Source organism: Pecten maximus, chromosome 2, assembly GCF_902652985.1.
Source record: "Pecten maximus chromosome 2, xPecMax1.1, whole genome shotgun sequence".
Lineage (NCBI taxonomy): Eukaryota > Metazoa > Mollusca > Bivalvia > Pectinida > Pectinidae > Pecten > Pecten maximus.
Genome location: NC_047016.1, coordinates 28,605,321 through 28,617,142, shown reverse-complemented (window position 1 = coordinate 28,617,142; position 11,822 = coordinate 28,605,321). Strand labels below are relative to the sequence as shown.

Genomic DNA, 11,822 nt, shown 5'->3' with positions numbered 1-11,822 from the left:
GTTTTAATTCTGAACCTACTATTCACATCAGTGGAAGTCTAGAAGGCAGGATTCCAGCTTACTTGATTTTCAATTTCAACTACTAGTATGTTTCATCTAAACAATTTCTACAAAAACTTAACATTATATAACAGGCAGATTCATTATTCTTTATTTGCAGTCTTTTTTCTAAACTGATTACAGTGTACACGTAAAAGCCAGGTTAACAGTTCACTAAGTGGGTTAAAATCATTAGTTTTTTTAAAAGTAGGTCAAAGATCTCTTAGGTCCTTAGTTCCACAAATGTAGAACCAATTGCTATAAAATATGTGAATATCTTTCCAGGTAAACTAGCATTAAGGTTAAGCAGTAGCTAATGAGATATGAACAAAGTAATGAAGATCTATTAGAGTTATTTCCCTTTGTTTTGCTCATATAATGGTGGTATATTGGTAAGCTTGAAACCTGATGGGGACCGACACTTAGTTGTCTAATTATACAAGTAGTTGTCAGATTTTTGTGAAACAGCAGGGGACATGTACATGAAAGTGTACCTTTTCAGTTTGCATTTGTGACAGAACATTGTGTGTGAAATTGTCAATGATACAATGTTCTCCTACTCCAAAATGTATGATTTGGTTTGGTTTGGTTTATTTTGTTTAACGCCCTATTAACAGCTAAGGTCATTTAAGGACGGCCTCCCGTGCATGCAATTTGCATGCGTGTGGTGAGTGCGTATGTGTGTTTTGGGAGGCTGCGGTATGTTCTTGTTAAGTCTCCTTGTGATAGGCCGGAACTTTTGCCGATTTATAGTGCTACCTCACTGAAGCAGACTGCCGAAGACACCCAGCAGCACACCCCACCCGGTCACATTATACTGAAATGGGCGAACCAGTCGTCCTACTCTAAATATGCTGAGTGCTAAGCTCGAGTAGCAACTACCATTTTTGATGACTCTGGTATGTCTCGGCCAGGGGACAGAACCCAAAGCCTTCCTCACAGGGGCGAACGTTCAACTAAAGGCCAAAAGTGAGGCATTGTCAAGGGAGACATTAGGAAGAAGAAAGTTGTTAAGAAAGAAGAGAAAAGATAAGATCCCAAATTTAGTCGCCTCTTACGATCATGCAATGGGGGCAGCAAGTACAATTATTACGCCCTACCTGCAGGGGATTCAAAATGTATGATGGTGACAGTCTGTTATTTTCATATTCACTAATGATATTGATTGTGTGTGTGGATGCTATGGCAAGTATTTTATTATTTCAGAATTTTCTATTGCAAATGATGTTGGAAAGATAATATAAGGGTACATTCTTCAAGACTATTTTTATTTCAATACATTTCCAATAAAAGTTCTTAAGTAGACAAATACCGTAGATTGATAAATATAATATATTTTTAGGCATATATTACAGATTTAACAAACATGTATAACATTACAATGATGTACTGAAATCTATAACTTTGAGTAAATGTACAGTATTCTACTATCATTTCATCTCAACAATAGACATCAGGAACGTATTAAAGATTCAGAGCTTGGTGTATCAAATGGCACAGAAAAACACAAAAATCAAATGAGACAAAATAAATCAATAGCTTAATGTTTAGTATCTCCGATACAACTGTATAATATTGTATGAAAACATGTTGATAAAAAATATATTCATTGATAATGTATTTCATGTTATAAAGTGTTTTCTTTGTACACTTCGTATATTGCACTTTTAGTAACAATCAAAGCAGCAGATATGTATATCAAGTATTATTAGTAAAATATATTATAAAGAAAAGAAAATAACAGATCAATACGTCTATATCTGGTTTCATATCATATCGAGCGAAGGTTCACCATACCATGGTCCACTGATGAATTAATTTAAGTATTTTATATTAGCTAACATAAAAAATTATCTGAATAATATCCATTCAAAACTGAGATGTAGGGTCTGCTTCCTTAAAACACTATATTCCAAGACAAAAACATATTAACCAATAAACGAATTTACAATTACATTAACCATTGATATTTCCCAAAAATGTAACTATGCTACTCAACATCACTCCAGCATCCCAGGGTTTACATGTTAAAAAAAATCCTAATCCCTTTGTAAAAAGAAATCTAATTCTACATTACCTTTGTAAAATGAAATCTAATTAATTAAATCTATATATCATATGTGTAACAACCACAGGGGCATGACATGCAAAACAAAAACAAAAAAACTCTGCCCCAATAAGTCCCTGACGATAAAAATAAACCCCCTTCTTCACTTTTGCTGAATCATCAATTTTGAAACGGTAAGTTGAAATGGTTAACAAGCAAGTCCTCCCCGAACTTATGGCTAATTTGAAGGTATACAACATAACGTACATACATTTGTACATGTACCATAACGTTTGCCAAGTCTCTGTGTGTAACACAATACTCTTGTGGTTTACTTACATGTACTTGCTAGAATTTTTGTTACAGGCAATTATCTTAATAAAAAGAATTCAGTGAATGAAAAAATATTGATTCTCCCCATCACAAAAAAAATATAATAGGTGCTGATTAAATCAGTAATGTCTGGTCCTGGTCTTCAGGGAACATGTATGAGCTACAGTTTCAACAGTATAATCATATACACACCACATTAACTGAACATTCACAACATTTTATGTAACATGTTATAAAGATATCTCTATGGAATTTACCATTTTGCTGATATATATATGTAATCACTCATGTTAGGTATGAACTAAGTTTTACAGGGAACATTAAAAATCTCTTCACATAGGCAAATAATTTTATATAACAAGCACAATAGAACTAGTATGACAAACATTTTATATACGCTTGTGTACACATAGTCATCATCGCTCACTTCCACATTTCAACATGGTACAAAAAGAGGACATCTAGCTTAAGTGCAGCACATCCATTCCAGCAGGCTGACTGGCCTTTTGATCCTATAAGATGGATCAGGACATGTACATCTTTCTCACAGCAGGGTGAATGTCATCTCTCTTGTGTCGCCTGAATACTGGTTTACTTCACAATAATATACCTTCAAGTAGTTAATGATACAAATGACATTTCAATTGTGAATTTAGAAGAAAATGAGCTATCTGAGCAAAACAATAAATGTCCAATTGGTATTCCCAGCAATTATTAATCTTGAGATTCACTTTGAGCATTTATAAAAGGATTGGCACTTTTGTGTCTTCATCACCAAAAATGCCATGTACATGATATCATACATCTGTAATAATAATCATATCATCCCAACCAAATCAAATAACTACAAAATAACTAAGTTGTATGTAAATCTAAGAGAAAAAAAAAATTCCAAAAAACTAATCCAGCCAAGAGATCCAAGCACCGTTATTAAATAGCGGGTTGCCATTTGGATCCTCTGGTTGATTTGCAGGTGGAACCATTGTTGATAAATAGTAATCTAGCCTGTCAGTAAGAGAGCGGACAATGTTTGGATTTGAAAAAGCTATATTATTATATTCACATGGATCAGAAGGAATATGATACAGACAGGCATTTTGGCGAGGATCACAGTTTGTGCTGGCATTAGCTGGCTTTGGTCCACAGTTGACCTTTACAGCTGAGTTTAAGGTCATTTGTTTCCTAACACCTGTGAGTGTGTTATTTGATGTTTCTCTCAGCTCCTTAAATGGTGCATTTTTTGCAGCCGGGTTGTCGTAGTAGAGCCTTGAGCTGTCCTCAGTGACTTGGTATGGTGGATACCAGCCATCCCAATGCATGTTAACACCTCCCACTAAGAGTTTGTAGTCGCCCACGCGTACAGCCCCACTCTTTTTAGCTGGAGAAATATTATGTAATAGCTCTTTCCTGACTGGTTTACTATTTGACGAAAGCATGGTCCACATGTTGTAGCCATCCAATTCACCAAGGTCAGTTGGATTGCCCCCTGCAGCCGAATAAAATGTTGGCAGCCAATCACATACATGCATTAGCTGTTGGGAAACATATCCAGACTTTTGGAGAAGTGGACTGTGAACAAAGCCTACACCTCTCACTCCTCCTTCCCATAGGGTGGCCTTTACTCCCCTAAAAGAAACAGAAATAAAATCATTAAAGATGATGTCCAACACAGAATCCAAACATATATGATAAATATATTGAACAGCATATTTAAAGAAATTATTAAAATCCTAAAATTTGAGCACTGATTATATATATGGTAACTTTCTGTCAGTTTCCAAACCCAGTCTGCTACATTTGGCTTTTTGGATTTCACATACCTAGTTCACAAAATCAATTCATTCTTTTACAAAATGAAAGAAGTTTTTGATCTCTACTGATTTATGTACCGGTATGTAAAACAGAATGCTAAGAAACAATATGACAATCAAGCGACCAATAGCTATTGAGTCTGCTAGTAAACAATGCAAATAAACTATTTAAAATATATTAAATACTGAAATGTTATTCTTTCAGTTAGTAAGCTATACAGAATTTTTCTTCATTTTGTACCTTAAAACACTAAACATCATCAACTTCAGTTCATAGCAAATTTAAACTAAGAAAGTACTATTGTATGTATGTATATTTACCGTAGAGGGAAGTTGCTTGCTGCATTGCCATCAAAGCCATTGGCAGGTCCACCATTATCTGTTGTGAACATCAAGATGGAGTTTTCATACAGACCTCTCTTTTTTAATGCATCCACAACAGCACCAACACCATCATCTAATGCTGCCACCATCCCTGAAACAAAGGGGAGGTAAACCAAGTTTTAATCTTGACACACTTTAAGAAACAATATTCTTCCTACAGGCAGGTGAGCTAAAATGTTTTTAATTCCATAAGAGAATGTCAAAAACAAACAAGCAGAGCAATACATGTCCCTTACTGGCCCCCGCTAAAAATAGTAACAGTGACCTTGGCCTTGATTCAAAATCCTTGAACCTCGAATTTGTCCAAGATATTATGGTCCTTTATCAATGTGAGCATTAAGTTTGATCAAAATACCTAAAGGAATGAAGCCCCTAGTGCTCAGAAACTTTGGTGTCACGTATGTTTGCACATGGAGACGGATGGGGAGGAAACCTATAGTCCCCTGGTTTCATCGGTAGGGGAGTAATAAATCAACGATATTTTTTTCAAAGATGTCCGCAACTAAATTTCAAACAACAGACACAGCAGAAAACACTCACCAGCAAAGTCTTTACGCTGTTTGTTATGTATGTGAGGGTGTCTGTTGATGTAGGATGATGGTGCTTGTAGAGGATTGCCACTGGGCAAATTGCCACTATGGACAGCCTGGTATGGCAAGTACAGGAACAGAGGCTGCAGAATGCAATGTGTGTAAATGTATGGGTCAGTATAACAAGTGACCCAATGGGCATGTATATCTCGGTGTTCAGTGCTTTATGAAGATCTATACATTTTATAGCGTCAACTTTCAAAGTGGATAAAAATCAAAATGTTAACCAACTTCAAAAGAGCACTTTATTATTTTCTATAACTAACGAATCCATGTTTAACATTTCTTTACTCATGAGACATTCAAAGATTGACATAAATTTGTTGAATCTGGATAGCTCACATTAAATAAATCATAGCACTTAGTAACAGAAAACAGCTTTTATCTGTCTTAAAACATCATAATTCAAAGGCTTTCAATTCTTTTCTGTTACTTAGAAGTAATTTGAGAGGATGTAAGAGAGCTAGATTAATCGGTAAACCTGAACAATAACAGGGGATACAGGTACTCATTAATCGGTAAACCTGAACAATAACGGGATACAGGTGTTCATTGCAGCCCTATAAGAAAACAGCAACTTTGATTATCTTGAGCTATCACTGACTATAGGATCTGCTAGTCAATAGTGGTCAGGTGGGGCAGTAGTAACACGCTCGCCTTTCACATAGACAAGTGGAGTTTGATCCCTGAATGGATGTGAAAAGACATTGGTATCACCTGCCCGACCATGTGGGTTTTTACCCAGTATTTAGTTTAACTCCAGTACTAGACTCCTAGTGTGCTTCTATCCAGACCAACAAGAGTGTTTAATGTAAGATGACACTGAAAACCCCTGTCTCTATGGTCGACCTACCTCCTCTGTGTCATGCTGGTCAATGATGTCTACAGCCCGGTTGGTAAACAGAGTGGTAGAGTACTGGCCTATGGCTGAGTAGTCAAGACTTGCATTTTGTCTAAAATCATAACCAAAATAATCCTGCAACAAAGAAAAAGAACACTGAAATATGATGCAATACAGACAAAACATAAAGACACAGGAACTTGGAATAATCTTCCTTATCCACAATCATATAAAGTGTATACTTAATACATACATGTACCCGTATATGGAGATTATTTTGGGAATTTGTCTGACAATAAACAATTTACTATTCTAGAGATGGAAAAAGTAACATAAAAAAAGAGGCAAGAGTAAGAAAAGAAAACAAACATTTCGAAAAAAATGTGTATCTTCTCACATGACACCCTGCTGTCATAATACCTGTATCAAGCATTCTTACTCTGATATTTTGATCTTGGTGTGATCTAAACTGAATAAGGTTATCTCCCTTGACACAATGTTAAACTACCAGGCCAAAATAAAAATAGAGTTGGTTTGGCGTAACCCACCCGACCAAGAAAAATTTGCCTACTCAGAGAATTTTATTGTGAAAAATAAAACGTTTTTTTTTTGGTGTTATTGGAATGACTTGACAGTTCTTGATATTTATGTCCGGAAGTTGCTTTGCATGTTTGAAAATACGTCTCGCAAACCCAAATAAACAAAGTGTGTGTTTCCTTTGTTTAAGATTACAAAATAAATAATGATTTCCAAACAGTTGATGTTTATATTCTTGTTTGTTTTTGTATTGTAGGTTGAAAATCTGTTTTCAGAACTGAATAAAAAAAAAGTTCAGCACTACCTACCAGTACCTACCTATATGTAAAACCCTCTGGTCGGGTTACACAAACCAAGATATTTTTAAAGATGTAGTGCCTAATAATCATGTACAACCTTTTTTCTTGCTCCAAAGTCAACCACATTCTCTCAAATCAGCCTATGTCTGTGGTCCGTCCGTAAACAATTTCTGTTATTTAAGGGTTAACTGTAATATTTTTTTTACGTTATTGAGCAGTAACACAAAAAGCTGGGGTGTACTCTTTTCATAAACCGCTCTTCACGGTTTATGAAAAGAGTACACCCCAGTTTTTTTGTGTTCTTCGCGGTTTATGAAAAGAGCACACCCCAGTTTTTTCTGTTATTGCTCAATAACGTAAAAAAAATATTACAATTAACACTTATAATTTAATTAACAACGATAAGAAACATTTTCATTAAGTTTAACATGTTTATTTTGCTCCAGATATTTAAAAACACATTGATAAATACAAAATCCTGTGAACAACGATTACTCCGCTGACGTCACAGTCAACCAATTTTTATGTTATGAGATGATAACATAATTATTTGAGCCAATGAAAATGCTTGTTACAAGCAAAATTAAACTATTGCTATTTCTTGAAATGTACTAGAGAGAATCAATATTTCTCAAACTTCACAAGTGTCTGACCAGTAAAAACAAAATGGCTAACATGCAGCCAGGATCTTTTCTTCATTTTTGATCACTGATGCAGTTTCCTGAAATACTTCAGTTATCAAATAATTAAACAGCTATAGAAATCAATAATGAAAGACTTATGATACAAAGCCTAATTTAATGACCCATTAACTAAATGAATATCACATGTAGATCACCACCACATAATATATAAATGTGGCTGCTATCCTGGAAAAGACAACATCCATGTACATGTAGGTGTTAATTTATTGACAATATATATTGTATATACTATATACATCAGATACAGTGGAGACCAGGTGTGACAATATTCTTACCTCGTTAGCCTCATAGGTATGGTCATAATAATCTCCACACCCTTGGTAGTATCCCGAGTAAGACTCGAATCCACGGCGAGTGGGTGTGTATTCACTCTTGAAAAATCCAAGATGCCACTAAAATTAATTGAAACATGAACCTAATTATTATTTTTCTAAAACTGTTCAGGTATGCTTTCAATGTAAAAACTTTCTTTATCTTAAACATTTTACAGTAAAAGTTTCAAGTCATGCTATGAGGATATTCACTTTTTATACAATATAACTACATAGTTTTATTCATTATCATCCAGTAGCATGTATACAATTAATATAGTGATGTCAGACAAAACAATGTCATTCAGTGACAATGTGATGAACATTGTTCTTCATATCATTACACTGAAGTTATATAGTGACAATGGAGAGTAAATGGAAATTTAATTTATTACTGGATACATATAGATTGGTTTTCATGACTTATCAAATTAAATAATGAAAAGAGGCCTATACAAGTATTGTTGATAAGTAGAGATATATTTTTGTGAACAAAAACATACATTTATTTTTTTATATCTCCTTGTACCATAAATGGTGTATATATGGTATCTAAACATTCCATTCCTGGAGGTGACACCAGGAGATTTTAACATAAATTGATATAACGTGTTTCACACTTGTTGTAGAAAAATAAAGTTTACATCTGGACAAGCAGATAAAGAACTCACCTTTCCTACCATGTGTGTGCGATAACCTAGTTTCCTTAGCCACTGAGGCATAATGGTAAAGTTGAGAGGAAGGCCATAGGGCTGGGCCCCAACAATAACACTCTCTTGTAGCCCTGTCAGGAGAAGGAGACAGAGATTAGAGAACATCACTCACCTTTCCTACCATGTGTGTGCGGTAACCTAGTTTCCTTAGCCACTGAGGCATGATGGTAAAGTTAAGGGGGAGGCCATAGGGCTGGGCTCCCATTATAACACCTTCCTGGAGCCCTGATACATAAGTAAAACAAGTTCAGAGAGGATGAAAGCCAAATCTGATTATATACTGATGTAACTGTTGGCTTGAAACAGGCTTATTTCTGTATTAATCAATATATAGAATAAACTTTATTCGAACAAGACCATTCAGCAATTTATAGTCCCCTATCAGATGTGAAACTATAACTATGCCAAGAATGCACAGATGAATTTTTGTTGGAACTAATTATAATTCTACACACTAATTAGTTTGACCCATCCACTGCATTCAAACTACTTTTAGTGGTATCAATATATATGTGTGCATTTATCTTGACCATAGAACCCGGACAGTGTCTGAGAGATAGATGATCAACGTATATACCTGTATGGATCGGGTGGCGACCAGACATCAGGGCTCCTCGTGTTGGGGTACATATTGGCGATACATAGTAGTTATTAAGAATGATTCCACTGTATGCCAGGCTGTCTATGTGTGGAGTAGGGATCTGGTTGGAACCGTGAAAACTGATGTCATTCCATCCCTGAAAAATGTATTGATCCAGTGACCATTACTACAGTTTAAAAAGAATATTCAGCTGATCAATTTAATACATCTACTTTAGTAAATTGTATGTAATGTACACAATAATTTTACAATAGACAGTTTCAAAATTACTTATCAGGTATATTCTCTGGGGTTTTTTTATACTCAAAGTAAGGAGATCCATCACATTTAACTAAAGACATAATGCATGATGCAACATGTTTTCATATACACCAAAGTCAAATAGTGGTGCAATAATTATTTCAAAACATTCTTACCAGATCATCTGCTACAATAACTACTATGTGTGGCCTCGGTGATTTGGCTTCTACGAAGGTCAATATCACCAAAATAATCAGAATGCATTCTCTCCTCCATCTCAAACGCAACATGACTGATGATTTCTGAATGAATAAAATTATAAGAAATAGTCAGAATTATCAACTGTCTACTATAGGAAAAGCAGAGTACTAGCATTACATAATTTTTTTTTTATATATTTCTTTATAAACTATTTCAACTGTACATGCAACTATATGTTACATTTTTACCCACATCATAAAAGCTATTTTAATAAAAAAAAAAATTTCATGTTTCCTGATTGGCTAATGAGTATCATGTGATTTCCAATAAAACGTACATCACCCTGACGAGCCATGCACAGAAAGCTGGTAGACTGCAGGGTATTCATACTGACTAGTGCTCTGTTCACTATGTATACATTGTAATCCATTGGTTTTTATATTCTGTCCAGATGGAAATGAAGTGGAGGTTTATAAGTGATATGTATCAGGCCTTTTTTTTTTTTTTTTTAACTTTTGCTTAAGTGCATATATGACAGTTTTTGAAAGTTTGACAGCAAGCACAAGAAGCCAAACTCTACTGTATAGACAAGTCTATTCAATATGTCTTGTCAAGTAAGGTCACCATATGATAAGAATACTTCAAAGATTATGCCACGTAAGTCTGCCCACAAATTATTGGTTATAAACCTAGCAGAACTGGAGCTGGGTCGATCATTGGTGACCATGATGCAGGTAGCTCAGATCGCAGAGTGTCCCTCTAGAGTTTGGAGGCCCGGAGGGTCCTGGGTTCAAACCCCAGTCTGGCTGCTAAGTATAAAATTGAGGAGCTTGCATTGCCAACCCTTGTTTAAAGCATTGGGAGTATATGCTAAGCACAAGGATATCGGAACTTGTAGTCTTCGGCACTGAAGACTTGAAAAAGAGGGAAGAATGTAGCAGAATTGGACTGGGTCGATCATAGGCAACCAGGTAGCTCTGTTGGTAGAATGGCTGTCTATACAGTAGAGTTTGAAGAATCCCAGGTTCGAACCTCGGTCTGGCTGCTACATTTTCCCTCTCTCTCCTGTTACATGTCTATCAATCATATTTCTATGAAACTTGCACTTCCATATCACCAATTTGAACATTTCACCTACATGTGTTCATGATTTTATAGATAGAAAATTCTTAATACTTTTATTAAAAAAAAATCCTGTCTCTGGTTTGAACAAAAGACAAAGATTAATTTATTGTAGTTCGTGGTCAAACTGACCACCGATTACATTATTGATATTTTTCATAAACACTCTATCATGCTATATATGACGTGCGAAACCTCAAAAATATGTGAATGCAACATCAAACAGTCAAAGGCAAACAATGTTGCGGATTTCCAGTCACCGTAACTCGATTATAATAATATAAGAGACGACACGTAAAAATTAAAGGCTAACTTAGATCTAGTGCAAAAAATACAACTACACATCGAAACTACAACTTGCACTTTTCAGCTTCTAAACATTACAACTGTGTGTAAGAACACGGAAAGATGAACTAAACATCAGGTGGCAAATTACAGTGTCACCTATTATATTTACCTTCCGTTCGCAGCCGTCATGTGTTTCTCATGTGACCCGTGTTCACTCTAATTGTAGGAACGAATGACGGAAAGAGCACCGTCCGGATTTAAATCGATCAAAATACATGTACCTACTGCTGCGTTAAAACTTTCCAACGTTGAGGACTATTACCTTGACCTTTCAGCCATATTGAAAGGCTTTGTAGTAATTTATGAAAATCTGCACAAATAACAGAATTACAAATAGACAGCTTTATAAAGGGGAAAAGATGTAAAGACCACTCACTCTGTCGATCGTCTGTGAACATCCGTAATCGGTATAATACGTTAAGTACCACCGTGAAAGTTGATCCCAGGGTATCCCTCTCAAAATGACGTTCTCGGCCCATCAATATTTATCTCGGTACATCATTTAAGATACAGCTAGCTCAGCCAGACAAAAAGCTACCGAAGAAAAACTTGACATTAAATCCTGCCTAGTCAACTATTTTGGTATTATTATTTTAATAGGGGATGGCTATATCCTGCTATTATCAGATGGCAACAATAAACTCACACCCATATTGCAAAGCAAACTAGAAGTTTTCTGATTGTCAATAATTATTCACGTG

At 35.3% G+C, this 11,822-nt stretch overlaps 1 protein-coding gene across 3 annotated transcripts; it reads right to left on the bottom strand.

The window, feature by feature from the left end:
* Positions 1-1,290: 1,290 nt before the first annotated feature.
* LOC117321740 (arylsulfatase B-like) lies at positions 1,291-11,316 on the bottom strand. 3 transcript variants are annotated; one of them, XM_033876252.1, is made up of 9 exons: positions 11,231-11,316; positions 9,627-9,752; positions 9,187-9,346; positions 8,722-8,834; positions 7,861-7,977; positions 6,058-6,180; positions 5,155-5,287; positions 4,552-4,705; positions 1,291-4,045 (listed from the first exon to the last, which is right to left on the bottom strand). In XM_033876252.1, exons 2-9 carry the CDS (start codon positions 9,738-9,740, stop codon positions 3,319-3,321), a joined length of 1,641 nt encoding a protein of 546 aa, XP_033732143.1. In that variant the 5' UTR covers positions 9,741-9,752; positions 11,231-11,316; the 3' UTR covers positions 1,291-3,318. The 3 variants fall into 3 exon arrangements, with proteins under 3 accessions (XP_033732143.1, XP_033732144.1, XP_033732145.1); XM_033876253.1 differs by lacking the exon at positions 8,722-8,834 and adding an exon at positions 8,568-8,680; XM_033876254.1 differs by lacking the exon at positions 11,231-11,316 and adding an exon at positions 10,341-11,188.
* Positions 11,317-11,822: the final 506 nt, after the last annotated feature.

Excerpts from the sequence above, each read along its gene's own strand:
- LOC117321740 (XM_033876252.1), bottom strand. The coding sequence starts at position 9,740 with ATGTTGCGTTTGAGATGGAGGAGAGAATGCATTCTGATTATTTTGGTG. Across the intron at positions 9,347-9,626 it reads TTATTGTAGCAGATGATCTG|GGATGGAATGACATCAGTTT; the intron begins GTAAGAATGTTT and ends TACATTTTTCAG. Across the intron at positions 4,706-5,154 it reads ACAGCGTAAAGACTTTGCTG|GGATGGTGGCAGCATTAGAT; the intron begins GTGAGTGTTTTC and ends CCTTTGTTTCAG.